This window comes from Dreissena polymorpha, chromosome 1 (genome assembly GCF_020536995.1).
Source record: "Dreissena polymorpha isolate Duluth1 chromosome 1, UMN_Dpol_1.0, whole genome shotgun sequence".
Classification (NCBI taxonomy): domain Eukaryota; kingdom Metazoa; phylum Mollusca; class Bivalvia; order Myida; family Dreissenidae; genus Dreissena; species Dreissena polymorpha.
In genome coordinates, this window is record NC_068355.1 from 121228024 (window position 1) to 121250266 (window position 22243).

General features: G+C 34.3%; 2 protein-coding genes across 2 annotated transcripts; both read right to left on the reverse strand.

The window, feature by feature from the left end:
- Positions 1 to 17144: 17144 nt before the first annotated feature.
- On the reverse strand, positions 17145 to 18520 carry LOC127847253 (uncharacterized). The gene is made up of 4 exons (XM_052379052.1): positions 18207 to 18520; positions 17933 to 18046; positions 17609 to 17762; positions 17145 to 17372 (listed from the first exon to the last, which is right to left on the reverse strand). Exons 1-4 carry the CDS (start codon positions 18401 to 18403, stop codon positions 17199 to 17201), a joined length of 639 nt encoding a protein of 212 aa, XP_052235012.1. The 5' UTR covers positions 18404 to 18520; the 3' UTR covers positions 17145 to 17198.
- A 100-nt stretch (positions 18521 to 18620) lies between these two features.
- On the reverse strand, positions 18621 to 19541 carry LOC127847389 (cyclic nucleotide-gated channel rod photoreceptor subunit alpha-like). The gene is made up of 4 exons (XM_052379300.1): positions 19400 to 19541; positions 19161 to 19257; positions 18752 to 18934; positions 18621 to 18629 (listed from the first exon to the last, which is right to left on the reverse strand). Exons 1-4 carry the CDS (start codon positions 19519 to 19521, stop codon positions 18621 to 18623), a joined length of 411 nt encoding a protein of 136 aa, XP_052235260.1. The 5' UTR covers positions 19522 to 19541.
- Positions 19542 to 22243: the final 2702 nt, after the last annotated feature.

Below are 22243 nucleotides of genomic sequence, written 5' to 3' on the forward strand. Positions count from 1 at the left end.
GATGAACTCGGTATCCTGTGTTCCATAAATTGTGCTTTTAAATTTCGTTCGGTTTCACCAATATAGTCCATTGAACACTGGTCCTTTGGATGGCCATCACATTTGATACGGTAGATAAGTCCGCATATGTCTTCCTTGTTTGGTTTGTCCTTAGGGTGAACTAGTAATTGTCTAAGAGTTTTATGTGGCTTAAAAGATACGCTGATGATATGTTTCAGGAAGGACCGCTTCAGCTGTTCAGAGGTACCTTGAACATATGGAAGGACAATGTTGCCCTTAGAGTTGGCTTGCCCTGGAACTCTTTTGCTCTCCGTATTGGACTTGGGTTTGCTGGTCTGTTCCTTCCTTTCTTCAGTGCCCATTCCGGATAGTGGCACTTCTTCAAAGCTTGGCTGACATGCTGCATTTCATTATTCAAATCATGTTATTCTGTTATTATTGATTAAGCTCTGCCAAAAAGAGTTCTTACTACTGATAGTTTGTGTTCATTCGGATGGTGGAAGTTGAAATCTAGATATTGGTCTGTATGTGTCGGTTTTCTGTAGATATTGATTTTTAAGAATTGGTGTCAAGGAAAGCTAGTAACCCGTTCTCTTCTTTTTCCATGGTAAACTTAATGACGGGGTCAATGGAGTTGATGTGCTCTGTGAACTCCTCGACATGTTCAACCTTCTGTTTTGTGTGGGTGTCGTCAACGTAGCGGAACCACCAGCCTGGTGGGTGTGGGGCTGTGCGGAGAGCCTGTTCCTCAAAATGCTCCATGTATAAGTTGCACACTATCGGCGAAACCGGAGATCCCATAGCGGCGCCATGTATCTGTTGATAGGATTTACCATCAAACACAAAATATGTGCAATTAAGGCACAGACCTAGTAGCTTGATGACCTGATATGGAGACATAGTGGTTCTAGATTTCAACTTCGGGTCCCCGAGTAGTTTATTATGGATAATATCCAAGGCTTTATCTACTGGGACTTGGTGAAAAATGCACTAACGTCATATGACATCAAAACTTCATCCTCTTCTACCTGTTTGTTAAGGATGAGTGTTGAAAAATGTTTTGAGTTCTTCACAAAGTGTTCTGTTTTTACGACCATGGGAGACAGTACCTTTGATAAGTACTTGGCACTATTGTAAGTGATAGATCCCACACTGCTGACTATTGGTCTTAATGGCATGTTTGCTTTATGTATTTTTGGAAGTTCATAGAATTTTGGTGGTGAATCAGTCGTCGGGTTCATATGTTTATACAACTTCCAATCAATGGTGTTATTATCTTTCATTTCCCTCAAACAGTCTGATAATTCTTTCTTTAATTTATTAGTGGGGTCTCGTTTGAGTTTCGTATATGTGTTAGAGTCTTGAAGCATAGTATCACACTTACTTTTGTACTCAGTCTTGTCCATCACCACAGTGCATCTTTCCTTGTCTGCCGGTAACACTATAATGTCCTTATCTTTGCTTAAGCCAACCAAAGCTGTACGTTCATCCCTTGTAATTTTGGAACGAGTTGGGGTCTTATTCCTGGATAACACAACCGCGACCTTGTTGCGTAACTCCGCCGATTCACTGTTGGATAAATTGCTACATGCTCTTTCAGTTGCTGTAATAATATCAACAACAGGTAACTTGTCTGGCGAAATCGCAAAATAAAGTCCACGTTTTAACACTGACAACTCTATCTCTGATAATTCCCGCTTAGATACATTCCTCACCCACCTATCCGAACACTGATCACTGCTTTTGCCATCCGATTTCACTTGTTTTGAAATAGTATTACGGTCCGCACAGTATTTTTCAAGCCTCTTATGAAGTATAGTGGTTAATAATTTTGACATACAGCTGACTAACGTTATACCACGATAATCAGTGACATCGTCTTTACTTCCCTTTTTATGGAGCGGGATTATAACACCTTCCGTCCATTTCTCTGGATAACAGCCAGAGTTTAAAATGTTAAAAATATCACATAAGTGAGATGCTAATATATCGATGCACTCAATAAAACACTCGTTTAGCAAACAATCGCCGCCAGGCGATTTGTTTCGTTTTAACGATTAAACAGCACCGCGTATTTCATTACCTGTTATTTGGTCATCTAGTTCAGAATAAGTGCTGTTATACTCATCAAAGTTATGATAAGCACAAAAACTATCTGCTTCTATATTGTTACATTCAGATAAACCTTGACTTAGATTATAAAAATACTTTTTAAATTCATCTACAGTTATATTATTACCACCATGTATAGATTTTGATTTAAAATATTTCCAAAAATCTTTAGGTTCCGATTTCTTTAATATTTCGATCTCTTACGCTTTTAATTAAATAAACGTGTTCTTACTTTTCTTAATAACATGTTTATATGTAGCCTTACATTGAATTAAAAACAATATATTTTCACTCGACGTATCACCGTTAAAACGATAAAGCGCTTGCAAGTATGTTTTTTCTGGTAGAAATGCAGTCCTTATTAAACCATTATTTATTTGACACTGAAGTATTATTAGAAAACGCTGGTTTATTATTTATAGAGTAAATTTTGCTTAAAAATGGATCCGCTACTGATCGTGTCACCTCTGTAAATTCGTTAACAGTGTTGTTTACCGGTTGTCTACTTTGGCTATCAATATTATTTACAATAAAATTCAACTTGGGCAAGCAACCAATAATCTCCGCCCGAAAACGTTCTCGGTACTCATCGTTCCACCTAAGCCTATAAGGTGGCCCACATGGTCAATTGAAAAACATGCTATCGTTAAATGCAATAGCGCGTGATCGCTCCATTCATTAAAAGAGCCAATAGTAAAACTATTAATCAATGAAAAGTTACATTCATGCGAATGTAGATAATTTTTGACTGAACAAACGTTATGTGAAATACAATTGTATTTTCCCGTATCGGCAAAGTGACCGTTAACAATGCGCACAGATGAAGATTTATATAAAACTAACAACTTCATTCCATAACTATTGTTTACGGTGTCGTCAGAGGCCCGTTGTCGGGGTTTGTCTGGAATGTAGCCAGTATCGTCAAATGTGCTATTAATAGAATCACCTACAATAAAATCATTTTTGTTACCTACTCTACTTTGGAGGTCACCGTATATTACAACAGCACCAGAGGCACGATATGTGCATATATCTGTTTCTTAAATATCAAATAGATCGACCGTTACAATATCATAAGCTGGCGAGTCCTCTGGCCAAATGTAGGCTCCGCACAAATATGTATCTTGTTCAGTATGGAAGAAAGTATGGTCTCATTTAAGCCATATTATGGTGTCATGGTGATTTTTTACTATTGAAATACCATTATTTAAATGCTCTTTATACATCAATACAACACCGCAGATACATCGTCGAGCGTTTCGGGGCTGAAATTTCCTAAAAAAAGTTGTGTGATATATATCCATTTAATGCAATATTACTAGAAGATTTTGTCCATGTTTCATATAGAAAACAAATATCAGAGTTACTAATTATAGTTACAAAGTCTGGAGAATGCCGTTTCTCATGTGATAGTCCATTTACGTTCCAAGATAGAACTGAAAGACCACCCTCAACGTACCCTAGTCACTCAACGGTTTACCGTCAACGTAGAGGGTGTCATACACCAACAAGGCACGTTTTCCTTGACCCCGGGCTCCCTTCATCATCCTGACGAGTCTCCGGCGCTTATCCGCTACCTCCTTAGGTAATTGTTTAAACATGGAAAAGCCCGTTCTTTTAAGCGTTTTCCACTCTCTACGTACAAGTTCTCTGTCTTGAAAGAATGTGAATTGTGCCACCATATTGCGCATTTTTCCTGGTGTTAGGTGGCCAGGTGTCCTATGCACTCTTTTAAACTTTGAGCCCACCGTTTCTTTTGTAATCTTCAAAGCGGTTTCCAGGTGTTTTCGCAGCTTGTTTTTCGACTCTTCCGATGTTTCGTTACCGGAAGCGTTATCCTCAGGTTTATTGGTAAATACAAGATTGTTACGCATGGACTGGGACTGCAGGTAAACAACATCGCCACTTAATTCCTCGCGCTGTTTCTCAAGCTCAGCAACCCTGGAAGAGAATAAGGCTGAGCCCATGTCCACGAGTTCCACTTTGTCTTCCAAAGTGCTCACGCTCTCATCCGTGCGATTTGCTCTCTCTTCTAGTGCAAATTATACCTTCTTTAGCTCTTTTTCAAATTCAGAGACCTTCTTATCTATACGATCTATGGTTCCTAACTTTGCCTCGATTTTACTCAAGCGCTCGTTTAAAGGTAATATAGAGGCCATTATACCCTTGTTAGAGTCCAAAATATATATCCTTAATAGTCGGCTCCCGGTCAGCCGCTTGAGTCGTCATGTTGGTTTTGGATATTTGAGAGGTGCTGGTAATGTCACTTAAAAATACACATTCAGTATCAACATTGTTAGAATCTGCATCATCGTTAAACAATACAACGTAAGCCTTGTTCAAAATGTCACTTACTGGAATGTTCATTTCATCCGACGGGCCTCTTTGTTTACATTGATTTGTTTTTATCGATACCCCGCCACTAGTACCACTGCTATTGCGCTCTTTTCTCTTATTTCCGTATTCTTTTGGCATATTATTCTTAATAAGCTACATTCGAACTCTTCAAACACAAGTCTGATGGCACAAGAAAGCACAATAAAGCACTAGTAAACACACTATTCCATTATGTTTTCCTACACAAATAAAAAGGCGCCTTCACCATGTTGATCACGTGACCAATATCAAAGCAAAACGTTCGGATTTTACAATAATATCATTTTGGTACCATCCTTTACCATATCATGAAAAGCTAACCAGAAAGAATGATTACCCTGGAAAACTTGTACTTTCTCAAGCTGAAACCAATATATGAATATAAAAGAGTAATGTTAAATAATATATAACTATCATTAAATTATGCCATTAATAAAATTTCGCTACTTAAAATTTATACTTGTGTCGTATGAACAAATCGTCAAAGAATAAAAGTGATTTCCAACATACAGTAGATGCTATTGTATCACTATTATACCGTTAGGTGAACAATGAGCCGATCTCAGGGACAAAGGAGTTCAATGCGTGAAGTGTCGTCCCAGATTAGCATTTGCGTTCTGATGGCTTAATGTATGCGCAGTCCCCAAAGGCAAATTAGGGACGAATGTGTCCCGCTTTTATGGATTGTTTTGTTTAAAGGAAATCTCTTTTAAACAAAAATCCAGAATAGTCGGAAAGTGTCGTCCTTATTTAGCATGCGCGAAATGCATATGCATGAAGCCCTAAGAACGCCGCGCTCACTTTGATAAAACTCTTATTTTTTATTTTCTAGTGGTATCGATTGCGTTTAACGTGCGTCCTAAATTTTGAATCATCAACCTATTTTCAACGTGTATTAATTTTAAGACACATCGTTCAAGGACAAGATGTTGTCGCTCAGCAGTATTTGATCAGTGGAGATTATTAAGGTTTCCACCTGATCAAGTTAACACAACCGGTAACGGTCATGATAACATGTGCGAAAACAATTATTGTAAAAGTTGCTATATCTACAATAACAATCATCCTTGTATCGAGGTTCGGTTCATTAGTTTATTATTGTCCCATCAACATAATTGCATACAAACACATAGACCAACACATTTAACATAAAACACAATAATTGCTGCCACTCAATTTTGAGTTACAAAAGACTTGTTAAACCTTATACCATGGACATATTAATTATTTAAAAGTTATTGAAAGGGGAGCTAACTCGGAAGCTCATATTGTATCCTTTGTACATAAGCACTTCCAGATTATCCTCCTTTCTCTTTCAAGTTATACCAACACATTAAACATACTAATAACACAATTATTTTTCAACCAAAATATTTACACATAAACCCTAGATTGTTTTCCCTAATCTGATTGTTAAATACTGCAATAAAATGTCAAGAATAAAACACTGAATTGGAAAAAAATGTGCAACTGCACACTGAAACGAAATAAATTGTGGTAAGAAATCATTTATCCCCAATGATCAGATCATAAAGGAACTGATTAGAAATAACATACTAGTAAAGAATAAAAGGCAGCACTATGATTACCTAAAATACTTTACATTACATTATAAACATAGTCTAAAAGGTCTATATACCTTAAAAACAATAATCTGTTTACAAATATTTACACAGTTTATTTGAATAAAGTTGGTACAAAAAGCGTTAATATATGATGTTAACTAGCATTTGTGTTTCTTAATATAACTAAACATAACATTTCTATTCGGTTCTGTTTCTCTTAACGATCGTATGTCACTGTTTCACACACGTGTATCTAAGTGCGTAGTCAAACAAATTAATATCAAAAAGAAACTATTTTAAAACAAAAAACTTAGCACAAAATACATGTGAAATACTAGTAGTTCATTGCTACCAAGGTTCGAACTTACACTGATACATGAAGGATAAGAGGTTGCTGTCCTTTTGTTGTTCAATTTATCAGGTAAGGCTTAGAAAAAGGGAACGGCGAGGTTTGTCGGTCAGTTGTTTTTTTCGTGCCCGTCATCATCATTATCATCATCCTCATCATCATCACTATCATCATCATCATCGTCGACTTCGTCGTCGTCATCGTCGTCTTCGTCGTCATTGTTGTCATCGGCGTCATCGTCGTCATCGGCGTCATCGTCCTCATTGTCGTAACAACAAAGTAACAACTGACAGCATCACTAAGATCGCCATCCTTCTAACTAATGCTACCACTGTCATCAGCATATTTACCTTCACCGCAACTGCCGTCACTACTGCCAACACCACCACTATCACAACTACCACAACCCCAAAAAAAAATATATATATATATATACCTATATATATGTACACACAAATCCGACGATCGAGCGGACGGATTGACATAGAAGGGCAACTCTATTAGCCATCTCGCCCCGATGAATGTCGGATACAAAACGTCTGAGGCATACGATGCAATATTTGTATATTGATGTGTGATCACTAGATAAACCAAAAAACGTATCGGTCGAGCGCACTTGCCTTCCTGCGATTGACCGCTGGATTACGCAATCTACGTTATACTACACGATATATTGTGGCGTTTAAACAATGAATAATGTACCGATATGGGATCTTGTTTTTAAATAAACTTTAATATTTCACTTATATTACAATAAAGAAGACAAAATAATCTCACTTCTGCAATAGAACAAACTGTATTAAGAGGGATTTTTTTCGAAATGAAACAAATCCCATGAGAAACATTTGAAACTTGAAAAATGATCATTAATGTATTAAAGTACACAAAGCCATGGAAAATTATGTTTTAACTTAAACGATTTCAATATGCATGTTTTCAATACAATAAGATTCTCCGTAGGACTCTTTTCCAATCAAAATGTTGGAGATTTTTCACTATAACTATTTTTCAAACGAAATTTAGCACACATACTTCAAAAAACTTAAAAATGATAACTTAACATTAAAATCGAAAACCTATGGGGATTTTTTATATTCATAAAGTGGCCAAAAAAGCCCATTGAATTTTCTTTTTACCCCATGTTAGTAAACAAAAACAAAAATCCGATGGATTATGCACCTAAATAAATTGAAGACCATTTTTGTGTAAGCGAAAATTATAAAGTATTGATCCTAAAGTAGCATTTAAATAATATTCTATTTGCTATGGGCACTTAAAATAGAAATGGTACATTATTTAGGAAAATGTAAGTTTCGAAAAGTGTTTTTAAGGTGACCGTTTACAGACGCGCCGACGATAACGTTTTATAGCGCAATGCGCATTAAAAAAAACAGCAACCAACTTATGCTACAATATGAGACTGTTTACATTAAACTTCGATAGCATTGAATTGTAGGTCATGAAAATCATCGTACTGACAGCGTACAGGCCTTCTATGTATCTACCGCAATGCGGCTCCATTAGTTGACGTTGCCAGCAAAACTACCCAATGGTAATGCACTTCAAAAGCTTGCATTCTTGTTTTCTTTCAGCAAATACGTTCAGTGTATTTGACGATTATTAAAATATTTATTAATGTGTTTTGTTTCAGGAAAGCATAAGAGTTTTATAGAAATGAAACCTGAAACAAAACTGGAAATTATTCCAATTGATAATAACGTTATCAATTAAAAATGCTTGTTACTGAAGGAATGGCTCCAGATGAGATTCAAATGAAAAGAATATATACGGACATATCAGTGAACATGGCGGATTCCATGGTAAATGAAGACAACGAAGGAAATGTAAAGGATGGCAACCACGATGCTAAGGATCGTTGGGGTAAACTGAATTCCGCCAGGTCAATACCAAACACTTTACAGATAAAACAGACAAGAAGAGTCCGCTGGAATGACTCATTTCTACGAAAGTTCTCTACGCGATCTCAGTTTCAAAACAGCTCAGTGGCTCGATACATTCAGATAACAAAAAACACAATGTTGTAAAGCCATTTGTAGTCCTACCTTCTAGTGACTTGATGTTCTACTGGCTGGGAGCTGTGACATTGGCAGTGTTGTACAATTTGTGGACGTGCATTGCTAGACAAGCATTTCATGAAATGCAGAAACAACATGTACCAATCTGGTTGTGTTTTGATGGCTTTGCAGACCTTGTGTACTTGTTGGACATTGGTATCCAGTTTCGAACTGGTTTTCTCCATCATGGACTAATAGTGTGCGACTCTAAAAAGTTATGCAAGAAATATATAAACAACAAATGTTTTATAATAGACATTATCAGCCTTGTACCACTCGACTTACTTCAGTTTTATATTGGCATCCAACCGATGTTGCGTTTTCCAAGATTCTTGAAGGTGTACAGAAGTGTCCAATTCATGCACATGTACGAATCCCGGACAGGGTATCCGAATCTGTTTCGGGTCGCTAACCTTTCTCACATTCTGTTCTTGGGACTTCACTGGTTAGCAGCATTTTATTATCTTATTTCTGAAGCAGACGATTTCCAAGGATCTTGGACTTATCCCAAACAAGAAGGCGAGTATACACAGGTAACGCGGAAGTACCTGGCCTCGCTTTATTGGTCGACCTTGATCTTGACCACCATTGGGGACTCGCGCACACCGGACACAAACTTGCAGTAAGTGGGATATACTTATAAAGAAATAGGAATATACAAAACATACACGTTTATACGTAGTCACATCCGCCAAGCTTGGACAGCCTTGTTGCTTGTGAATCGATGCTATATACACCCAATAATAAGGAACGCATTGCGTTCGACATGAGTATTAGTTTTAACGAACGTAAATGACGTAAGTAGTATAGTCCGAAATGTAGACATAATCGATGAATTCTGAACTTTATTTTGTCCACACTAAGTCTTAACATTTGATACAAATGTTCAATAGTAATTCTCACGAACATTCAATAGGTCTTGTCAAACATCCAAAATGCAATCTTTATATTGTATGAGTTATACGCATATAAATTGTGCTAAGACCAACAAAATCGTGTAATGTAATCAATTTAACTACTCTTTTGTACTTCCATAAACGCAAGGTACAACCAGTTATGCCTTGACAAAGTCGATGTATAACAGATCGAGCTTTAAACACGGCACATGATATTTGTGTTATAATTTTTGTATAACATATGCATGATGTGGTAACAATTTAACCTTTGTTTAGTTTAAGACCCGATGTCATTCCGTAAAGGGTTAGTGACTCTATTAGGTTATGGAAAGAATCGTAATTGCCGTTTAAGAAGTAAGTTGCATCGTCAGCAAATAGGGACTGTCTGATATCTTCATCAGGTTTTAGTGATATGTCTTTTATGTGTTAATTTGATTGGATGCGATGTGATAGATACTCGATGCAAATAATAAATAGCGATGATGAGAGTGGACATCCTTGTCGAACCCCTCGTTCGATGTTAAAACTGTTTGAAAAGAAGCCATTGTTAATGATTATACTGTTAATATCGGTATAGAATAGTTTGACCCATTGAATGAGACTTTCACCTAAATTCATATTTTCTAAGCAAGAGAACATAAATGAATGATCAAGCGAATCGAATGCCTTTTCAAAGTCTTCAAAGAATATTAGACCAGGACTGTTTGAGTTGTTGAAATAGTTTATGCATTCTTGGATAAGACGAACGTTTTCACCAATGTAACGTCCTTTTATGAAACCAGATTGAGATTTTGAAATGATTGATGGTACTATTTTTTATTCTGTTTGCTATATTTTTAGTTGCAATTTTGTAATCATTATTTAGTGAGCTTATTGAGCGCCAGTTTGATAAGGATTCTAAGTTTTTCCAGGTTTTGGAATGAGTGATATTATACTTTGTTTTTGAAGCGTAGTTAGGTTTTTATTATTATATGAATGATTTAGTGAATTAATTTAATGCGCTCTGATATCATTCCAAAATATTTTATAAAAGTCAATGGTGATGCCATCAGATCCTGGACTTTTATTATTTTGCATTTCTTTTAGTGCTAATCCACATTCATATTCATTTAGTAATCCGTCTCACAATAGTTTTTCTTCTTGTTTTAAAGTGTGATGTGTATTTTTAAAAAGGGTGTTATTTTCAACATGTTTTTGTTTATAGAGGGTTTCGAAAAATAAACGTTGTTCTTCTAGTATTTGAGTTCTGTTTGTTATATCTTCGCCATTGACTTTTAATTTGTGTACAGTTTTTTGTTCACTTCTACGTTTTTCGATGTTTGCGAAGTATTTTGTATTTTTTTCATTGTGTTCAACATGCTGTGCACGCGTTCTTAGTATTATTCCATTGAGGTGTGTATGAAAGATTCCATCTAATATTTGTTTTTTTAATGTTATTTCATTTTCAATGTCGGTGGTATCATTTGTGTTTGTTTGATGCACTTGTTTTTCAAGTGTTTCAATGGTTTTGATGGTTTCAGTTTCAAGTTTGTGTGTTTCTTTTTGTTTAAATGATGTGTATCTAATTGTTGTGTTACGTATATTTCCTTAAATTACTTCCCATAAGGTGTTTGGGTTTGCATCTTTGTTATTTTGAACTGTATTTAATATTTCCTGTTTTATTTGTGTTTGATATTGTGTATCTAATAAGATGCTGTTGTTAATTTTAAAGTATCCTGGGCTTCTTTCAGGTTGAATATTGTGCAGTTTAAGTTCAACTAGAGAGTGGTCAGTCATAAATCCTGGTTTTATGTTACAATAATGTTGCAAAGAGACTCGGATATTAAAAAATAGTATAATCTACAAAATATTGTTGGTTTTGTGTTTGAGTGCCAGGTGAATTTGCTTTCGTTTGGATATATTGTACGTCAGATGTCTATCATATTGTAGTTTTCAATTATGTTATTTAAAATGTTTCTATTTTTAGGATGAGTATAAAGCTTTCCCTTCTTTTTATCTAATAATGGGTTAAGAACAGTATTGAAATCACCACCGACTATAATGTTTTATCTTGGTTATCATTTATAAAGGATTGTAATGTTTCGTAAAAAGTGGAATCATATATCTTAGGGCCGTAAACGTTGATTAATGTAAATTGTGTTTCGTGTATTTTAATATCTATACTTGCTTGTCTGCCAATTATTATTTCGTTAAAGTTATCGACTGTGATCCCTATATCATTTTTTATTAGAAAGGCAATGCCTTGTTTATTAGTATGTTGTCCACTGAGATAGATGTCTCCGTCCCATTCATCTTTTAAGGTTTGTGCTAAGGTATGTGTAAAGTGACTTTCTTGTAATAGGCATATACTTTTTTTTTCGTCTAACCATTTGAAGATTTTTATGCGTTTATCTTTATTGTTTAGCCCTTTTACATTCAAAGTACATAATTTAATCATTTAAAATGGTGAAGGGTGTTGTAAATGATAATGTGTGTGTGCTTGTCCAGTTGCTTTCTATTATAAGAGATAAGATATCCATACATACAAACAACAACAAAAAGAAAACAAAAATTATGGAAACAAAAAGATGAATTTTCCATAGAAATGAAGAATTAAAAAAAATAATCACACACGTGAGAGAAAAATAATAAACGACTACATTCACCAAAGTGAACATTTTAGGGTATCCTTTCGACATCTAAAATGAACTGAATAAAAATAAAAATAGCATATACAAGTCAGTAAATATAATCATAAATCACTATTTCAAGATAATATTTAATGCAAACAACTGAAAGAAACAATATACTTACTTTTTTCCTTTTAGTCATATTTGGAGTTTTAATAATTGAATTTATCATAGTGTATTTATTATGTTCGTGTGTGTATGCATGTGTTCATAATTTTATTTCATTCATAAAAAGTTCCCGTACATTGTGGCAACCTAGTGCACGCTAAATTGCCGCTACGGTTTACCAAGCAATATAAAGAAGTGAAACTCCGGCTGCTGGAGCAATATTACTAGAATATAATTTTAAACTGTTTAGTATGTATTAAGAGACGCCACTCTATGGCAGTCTAAAACACGAAAGTCGAGAGTTTAGACAGCCATAATGGCCTTTTTTAATGAAGTGTCTATGTATGTAACAAAAATATTTTCAGTGGATGTGTGTATGTATGTAACAAAATAGCAGTGCGTGTATGTGTCTGCGCGCGTATGTGTGCTCTTAATTGGGTATGACTGTGTTTATTATAGCATGAAACGCCCAATAGCATATTGTCAGCTCATGAAAAAATTATATATCTAATAGTATTGCATTACATAGTATACTATTAAATTTGACGCGACTACTGTAGACCTACATAAAACATAATCTTTAAACGCAAAAAATAATGTGTTCTTACAATCACAGCAATTAAAGTAATAATACGTACAAGGCGTAACAACAACAATGTGTGCATATATACAGTACTCATGTACACAATCACAGCAATTAAAGTAAGAACACGTACAATGTGTAACAGCAACAATGTGTACATATATTCAGTACTCATGTCTACAATCACAGCAATTAAAGTAAGAACACGTACAAGGCGTAACAACAACTTTGTGTGCATATATACAGTACTCATGTATTCATAAAGCCTGAGTAGTGCATTCGCTTTAGATAAAATTAAGGTTTTTATTAGCACCAATTAAACACCAATTAAATACATTTGTTCATATAACGATTGTTCGAACTTTATGTAATACACATATAATTTATTTAATATTTAATCTATTTATAATTTATAATTTATTTATTATTTAATTTATAATGTTTTCGTTATTTATATGCTACAATGTTTTGTACTGACACTTGTACCATACGCATGTGTTCATAATTTTATTTCATTTATAAAAAAAAATCCCGTACATTGTGGCAACCTAGTGCACACTAGATTGCCGCTACGGTTTACCAAGCAAAACTAGAACATAATTTTAAACTCTTTAGTATGTATTATGAGACGCCACTCTCTGGCAGTCTAAAACACGAAAATCGGAAGTTTAGACAGCCATAATGGCCTTTTTTTTAATAAGTGTCTATGTATGTTACAACAATATTTTCAGTGGATGTGTGTATGTATGTAACAAAAATAGCAGTGCGTGTGTGTGTCCGCGCGTGTGTGTGTGCTCTTAATTGTGTATGACTGAGTTTATTTTAGCATGATACGCTCAAAAGCATATTGTCATCTCATGAAAACTTATATATCTAATAGTATTGCATTACATAGTATACTATTAAATTTGACGCGACTACTGTAGACCTACATAAAACATAATCTTTAAATGCAAAAAATAATGTGTTCTTACAATCACAGCAATTAAAGTAATAATACGTACAAGGCGTAACAACAACAATGTGTGCATAAATACAGTACTCATGTATACAATCACAGCAATTAAAGTAAGAACACGTACAAGGTGTAACAGCATCAATGTGTACATATATTCAGTACTCATGTCTACAATCACAGCAATTAAAGTAAGAACACGTACAAGGCGTAACAACAACTATGTGTGCATATATACAGTACTCATGTATTCATAAAGCCTGAGTAGTGCATTCGCTTTAGATAAAATTAAGGTTTTTATTAGCACCAATTAAATACCAATTAAATACATTTGTTCATATAACGATTGTTCGAACTTTATGTAATACACATATAATTTATTTAATATTTAATCTATTTATAATGTATTTATTATTTAATTTATAATGTTTTCGTTATTTATATGCTACAATGGTTTGTACTGACACTTGTACCATACGCATGTGTTCATAATTTTCTCATGAAAACTTATATATCTAATAGTATTGCGTTACATAGTATACTATTAAATTTGACGCGACTGCAGTAGACCTACATAAAACATAATCTTCAAACGCAAAAAAATGATGTGTTCTTACAATCACAGCAATTAAAGTAAGAACCCGTACACGGCGTAACGAAAACACTGTGTGCATATATACAGTACTCATGTATACAATCACAGCAATTAAAGTAAGAACACGTACACGGCGTAACAACAACAATGTGTGCATGTATACAGTACTCATGTATACAATCACAGCAATCAAAGTAAGAACACGTACAAGGTGTAACAACAACAATGTGTGAATATATACAGTACTCATGTATACAATCACAACAATTAAAGTAAGAACCCGTACAAGGCGTAACAACAACTATGTGTGCATATATACAGTACTCATGTATTCATAAAGCCTGAGTAGTGCATTCGCTTAAGATATAATTAAGGTATTTATGAGTACCAATTTAATACCAATTAAATACATTTGTTCATAAATCAATTGTTCAAACTTTATGTATTTTACATATAATTTATTTAAAATTAACTTTATTAATACTTTATAATTTATTTAATATTTAATTTATAATGTTTTCATTCTTTATCTGCTATAATGGTTTGTATTGACACTTGTACCATACGTGGGATAATAATAAATAGTAATAAAAACAAACTTCAATACAATTATATTGTTTTTTCTAAAAAGTCGCACAATTAAGAAGAGATGAAATATACTGAAATTGTTTGCACAACTTAAATATGACTATTTCAAAAACACAAAAGCAAAACATAACAGCTGTCAAAGTGTTTTCATAAGCAGACGTACAATGCATTTACCTAACGGATCAATACAAATAACCCATTATATTATCAACCGTTAGCATTCAACCTCTCATCAAAATTGCATATTCCCTGCCTTCCACTTGTTTTAACCGTTAGCTGTGAACGGGTTATCACTCTAGATAGTAGAACGAGCATATAATTGTTGGTTGATGTACCGTGCGTTTAAAAACTGTCAGTACAGCTTTAAAAAGTACTTGTACTTGTTTTAGCGTAGCTTGTGTATACGTTTACTTTTTATTAAAGTTGAGGTATCTTAAAAAATCTAAAATATTGTTTTGACATCTATCCCAAAATAATTCTGACATATTGTAATGGCATGAATGAAGTAAATAATCCAATATGTTTTTACAAACATGTTATCGTTTATTGGGTTTTATATTCATTAACTACTGATATAGGAAAAAATTAATGTTTTTGTGTATGAGCTGTTTACATACAGTTTTAAATGCCTGCATACCAAAGTAGTTAAAACAAGAGCTGCGTTTGTGAACCACAACGCCTCCTATTGTGCCGCTTTGATTGTGTATTTTTTGTTTCAAAAATATTTAACCAGGATGTATATGTTATGCATTTCATACTTAATAGGAACAGAATTCTTTCTTGCTTACTTGGAACTACATACACATGAGACAAAACGAATCAGTATCGTGGCAAATGGTATTAAATGCTGTATTTTAAATATCATAAAATTGATATCAATACATATAAAAAATACAATTTTACACGGGAAATTTCATGATAAATCTATATACATGTAATATAATATATATTAAATAGAAAGGTACTTATTTGTTTCTGCCTCATGTTTTAACAGTGAGAGGGGAAACAAAAAAAAGGCAGCCAATCCTGTACATTTTCCAGTAAATTAGCACCTAAATCAATACTCAATACATACAGGGTTGTGGTAAGTATTTATATAAAAAAATTCCAATATGTACATATTCACAAGTATATTTTTTTGACCATGTTTATTTTATATAACAGGATAGAGAAAAAAAACGTAGATTGCAAACGACGCATTATTTGTTTATAACAGAAACAGAATTGCGTTTATCATCAATTTTATTATGCTGAATAACTTGATGATGATAAACTGACACGTCTGATTACAAGGGAAGTAACTGCGTTGATAAGTAGTGCACGGAAAGCTAGGACGTAGCTACAACATATGTGCAATTGATAAAAGATGGAAGAAATAAATTTTTATTATTTTACAAAAGGACCGCATTAATTAATTAATTCGATTAATTGCTCAGATGTTATATTAGTTTCGTTTGATGCACTTTTAACAAAGGTTGACATTGTTTTTGTTCCTTGGAATCCGGTTTCGATTTTTTCTGTTTGTAACTATTTGGGGGAGTGTTTTTAGCAGCATTTTCTTCATTTTCAAATACCGTACTGTCCAGTCCAGTATACTTGCTTCTGCATTGTTGTTTTGCTTGCAGTAGATGAGTGTTGCCGTTTTTTCATTTTGTTTATAAAGCTGCTACGGAGCGATTGTTATAAGCCGATAAAACACGTATTAACGGTTAATATGCCTCTTTAATAAATCGCTATAGCGAGTCCTTCAAGCGTGATGATTCGATCCGATATGTCAAGCGTGACGAGTGACCAATAATGGTGACTGCTTTGCAATACACCTGTCAAACACCTGTTACGCTATTCCCCGCCCATAACTCTTATTGTGGAAAAATCTGTAAATGTCATTAAATTGTCAAAAACTGTGCGATTGATACATACGATGTAGAGTCCTATATATCCAACACATATGCACTTTCTGCACTTTTCACACTTATAGCATTTGACACCGCTGTAATACACTTGTGAAACACATGAACGCTATTTTCCGCCCATAATTCTTACTGTGGAAAAAAACTGTAAATGTCATTAAATTGTAAAAACTGAAGATTGATACATACGACGTAGTCCTTTATATCCAACACATATGATCTTTTCACATGTTTCACACTTTTTGCATGTGACCACTGACTGTATATGCTATTCTAATTTAAACAAGAATTACATTTTTTCTTTATCACTTGTTTTGACCGGAACCGGAAGTCAACCCAACTATATAACTTGGTGACCCGGATACCGTATTCTATAAGTAAACACAAAACACAGGTACACTCATCTATGTATTTAACTTATTCTAAGATTTCTGTAAAACAAAAAGTCACATTCACGCACAATTCGCAATGGTGGGCTATACCTTCTCCTTCTTTATCGAGTTCATGATAAGAGTCATGAACTGCTCTTGGGCCGCCATGGACTTTTTTAAGCAACAGTTTGGTGTCTTTACATGATGCTTCCAGCAAATCCTGTGAATAAGTACAATCACTACGTTTAGTATATGTATTTGCATTTGATGAAGATATCATCGAAAAGATCAGTTTTAGGGTATGAACTGTTGTCTTGGCCGCTACCTTAAAACTATTGCCAGGCTATTTTAGAATAAGCGAGCCATGTTTTCGATACACGTTAATCTTTCCCTGTACACATATGTTCATAAAAGCATATATATGTAACATCGCTTCAATAAAGAAGGTATACGCACCAGTCTGTTTTCTATGTGAAATTTCAACCCCTTCAGACACAGTTGTATGTCTGACGTATTGTGTACCGAACCTCTACGGAATGGATGCACGTCGATCGGGAGGTCAAGACGAGGGGGTATGCTGTACTTCCGCGGAGACATTGTATGTGTGTTGCTTAATACAAAAAAACAGCGACAATTTGAATAAGTATCTTATCTTAATAAGTATACGACGATTTTATTTTATTTATAAGATTGTTGTTTGCTGTATGGTACCCTAATACGTACTGGAATTTATTTTAATTTAGCAACATAGTCAAAATTGTGCGGCTATGCTGGCATTACCGATCACAGGAGTCCACTGGCATGGCACAAGGAATTCTGTTCCTGGCATACGACCTCTTAGGATAATTGAACTGTGTAGAAGGAGCCCGAGGAATCTCTTCGTCACTTTCGCTGCTGTAATTGTAAATTTGTTAAGCATACTGTTAACGAATTTATGTTGCACCATATTTACTTGTTGTTTTTTCTGATAGTTGTACACTTTTTTCGCCAAAAATAAATTTGTTGTAAACGAAATTCTACCATAAATTAAGTATGAATACAATTAGTGTTTTACCTTGATGTATCGTCAGTATCCTGTGTTAGAATTATACTCGGGGCAGAACTGACTGGGGAAGATTTCTTGCTAAAATCACGATTGGTTTTACTATTAAATGATAAATTTAGAGAGTTTGTGTTGTTTGACAGACTCCTTTTTTCCGGAGAAAAGCTATTTGCTAGAGGACCGATGTAGTCTTCGGCCGAATTGGTCATCGGGTTCGAATGCCTTTCTTTCTCTATTGCTTCATTATCATTGTCATCCGTTTCTACAGAGCTATAGCCACTTCTGCGCCGTGTCTTATTGAATATGGATAGCACCAAATCTGCGATTTAAGGACTGCACGGAGGTTTTGATTTTGTAACATCATTTTGCTCTCGGTCCTGTTCAATATCTTAAGGTCCCGCCGGTTTTTTACCTCTGTTTAAATTGTCAACGCCTCTGTTGGAAGTTTCACCGTAGAACGTGTTTTGTATGGAAAAATAGTATGCCAATTTCCCATTTCGAGTAAAATTTGAAGCCTTTGAGAAATACCTGCTTTTGAAACTGATTAATTTTCTTACTATTGGTGACATTTTTGTAAACTCAATCAAATACTTTCTGGACGACATGTCCGTTTTACTGTGGATTTTATTTGTTGTTCCATTCACTTGAACCAAGTCTGGCGATCCTGGGGCGCTCCGAGCTTGTTGGCGGTGTTTTTCAGTTTTTTTCAAACGCATATGTCCATATTCGCGGATTATTACCTACAAAAAAGAATGGGTTTGGACAAATACAACGGGACATGCAATAAAGATTCTCAACAAAGCTTAAATCGTATACTTTACATTGATATACGGTACGTATTAAAAAACGAGAAATTGTTTTGTATTTGATCACTGCAGAATAATAATAGCTGTAGTTTTTAGTTTTAGTGAAATATGACAATTCTACACGCAGTACTATGTAATGTCACAATACACTCGGTGGTACCTCTGCGTCTGGGTGTTCCTTAAGTGCGGCCAGAACGTCTTCCCTCGACAGCACAAACAGCTCGGAGTAACCCACAGACCTCACATCTGCAGTGCGTCTGAAATAGGGGATGTAAAGTAAACAAATATGCATATGTTTTAAATGATTATTTCAAATTGAAGGTGTGGGTATACTTTTTTTATATAAATAATGCATTGGATACAAACAGTGCTGAAAAAATTACAGTGTTATCTAATCACCTGTTTACTCCATCGTTTAGGTTTAATATTCCTATTTCTCCAAAGAAGTCCCCTGAACTCATCTGCGTCAGAACTGTGCCTTTATCCCTGTAATGTATTAAGTTTAGCATAGTCTCTTGCATGTCGCGACACTAAAATAGAGTGTGAACGTGCTTTGTAACAGCGCTATCATGTCTCTATTATACCGCACAACAAGGTATGATTGCGTTTTGCAGTTTATTTAAATGGAAAAGTTAATTGTTTAGCGGAATTTTGTTCGTATTATAATGCATGAGTAAAAAATGTCGTAAACGATAGTAATACCCGTTGAAGTGCGGATTGTATTCGTGGAAAGCTATAAACAATTTAAGACAATGCAAGTAACATTATTTTGTTAAAGTATGTTTGACAAATGAATGTCAAACTTTCGAGACGTTTAATATATAAGCCACGCTCTGTGAAAACTGGACTTAATGCACCTGCGTTAATTATCGTCACAGAATGGACTGCGCAGTAAGCATATGATTAGCAGGAACGACACTTTCCGCTTTTATGATACTTTTCGTTTAATGGAAGTGTCTTTTTTACCGACAATCAAGTTTATGTGCAAGGTGTCGTTCCCGACTAGCTTGATCGGACGGAACAGGATAACCATTAAGACTTTTAACGAACATACATTAATCTCCTTTTTTCTGAGCTTCTTGCACAGTTCGCAGCATGCCAACAAACAAGTTAATACCCCAGTATTTCCACGACGCCGTCTACGATAATAAACATCTCCCTCGCCACTTCACCATGCCTGCAAATCAAGTCCTAAGGGGTGAAATGTAAGCCTTCATCTTTAACAGCAGTTCGTGTAGGAATTCTGGTTTACACTGTCGAAATATCTTTACCTTAAATACCAAATTAGAATGATTTTTTTTGGTACATTACCAGTACCGATATGTAATATAAAAATATAAATATATTATTGCACCATACCGTTAACATCATATTAGAATATGCAAATATAATTAGTATTTTGTCATGTTATATTTTAATCATATATTTTATTTTTTCTAAAATGAGTATGGATAAAAAAGTGTTATAATCTCTTATTACCGATCTACATTCTGTGCATCAGTTTAAGCGTGTAAATTTATTGAGTGAATTTATGTTTCAATAAACATATGTGCATACGGGAACAAAGGATAAACAGTACAACAAATCATATGGCACGGTGCATCTACCTTTCTCAACGTTCCGAGGTTAACATGCAATGCTAATTCTGTCTTCAACTTGTCAGGAAGGAGGCCCAGGGAGTTGATGTCATTGCAATTCAAACGTCCTCTGTAACCAACCACGAGACGAGTAATGTTATGCTTAGTGGTTTTTGTTGTGGTTTTTGAGTTTAAATCATAAAATTTACATGATTGTACATTGAATTCTCGATGGCTCGATTGGTCTTGGCCAGAATTTCCGCTTAGTTCGCAGACTCCTCGAAGGACCATTTTAATATATATAGTCTCATACGATTTTGTGTCGTCTGAATCGATTTCGCGAGTGTCGAATTTCCTAATGGTTCGAAGCGTATTTTCAGTTACGGTTGACGTGGAACTCGCTTCATGTGGTATAAAGTTGTTAAACTTTTTCGCGCTTGATAATTCATATATGGTCACAAGATACTTGTTTTGTAGCTGTTGCAAATTTTTCATCGAATACATCGTTACATCATTCTCACAGTTTGTGATAAAACGCAACGTAGCAACGAAATGCGTTGCAAGTAATGTCTTAATACTACACAACTAATATTGAATAATTATTAAAAAGAAATGCGATTAAATACTAAGTTTATAGCGCTCTGAAGTCTCGCTGTTGGGTGTACATGTTTGTTAGATCTGTTAAATAAATAAATTTTCATATTAATTGGTGCATACTTTTGCTGAATGATAAACGGGTCAACATTTGTTCACAACGAATATACTTTGGTTGAAATATGATGATTCACTCATTCTAAAAACGACAACGCTTTGTTCCAATGATCAAATTTATTACCATGATCCATATATAACAATAAAATGCAATTAACAAATTAAAAATTAAAATATGATATATAACAATTGTACATAAATACATTTTATCCCACTTTTACAGCGAATTCGGTTTATTAAAGCCCCTTTGATTAAATTTCTGCTATAAACCAAGGCACGTGCTACGTTGTTAGGCTACGTTGTAAACAAGATACAAGAATCTTTATTTTACGTCGGATAAACAACACTGCACATTAGCTCATGAGCTATTTCCCGACAAACAAATGTATATATAGTATATCAAGTGTAAATGAGCTTAAAGAAAGATCAAGCATATTATATAAGCATAAAAAGTACAAATACATAGTTAAAGCACATAAACACAAATTAAGTACAAGTATACATTAAGAGAATAATATTTTGCATGTTAAAACACATACATATAAGAAAAATGTTAAGATACCTAAAGCTACATTGAAGTTATCTGGCATGGTCCAGTATTAAAACATATATTATATACATTTAGACACTTAAAATAAGCATAGCAGACCTGTAAATAATTTAAGATATTAAAGCAAGTTTATCACATAAATACATGTTTAAACATATATATACATACACATATTCATACTGTTAAGAGTTCCGCCTTTCATATCAGGAAAACGAGATATGCGTCCTTACATTTATTCATGACGATTCTCTAAAACAAATATAATACATATATAATGTAAACAGTCAATCAAACACAACATTTAAAATGTTATGCAAATAAAATAGTTCAAATAATCGCGCTCACGTAATAATAATACATACAGAAATTCATATACAATATAAATACCAACAATATATTTACCAA

Bases quoted from the DNA above. Each gene is read 5' to 3' on its own strand.
- LOC127847253 (XM_052379052.1), bottom strand. From the start codon at position 18,403: ATGACCAATTCGGCCGAAGACTACATCGGTCCTCTAGCAAATAGCTTT. The intron at 18,047-18,206 runs GTAAAACACTAA...TTACAATTACAG, and splicing joins GATACTGACGATACATCAAG to CAGCGAAAGTGACGAAGAGA. The intron at 17,763-17,932 runs GTAATGCCAGCA...TTTTGTATTAAG, and splicing joins CCAGTGGACTCCTGTGATCG to CAACACACATACAATGTCTC.
- LOC127847389 (XM_052379300.1), bottom strand. From the start codon at position 19,521: ATGCAAGAGACTATGCTAAACTTAATACATTACAGGGATAAAGGCACA. The intron at 19,258-19,399 runs GTGATTAGATAA...CCCCTATTTCAG, and splicing joins CTAAACGATGGAGTAAACAG to ACGCACTGCAGATGTGAGGT. The intron at 18,935-19,160 runs GTACCACCGAGT...TCTTTTTTGTAG, and splicing joins AGGAACACCCAGACGCAGAG to GTAATAATCCGCGAATATGG.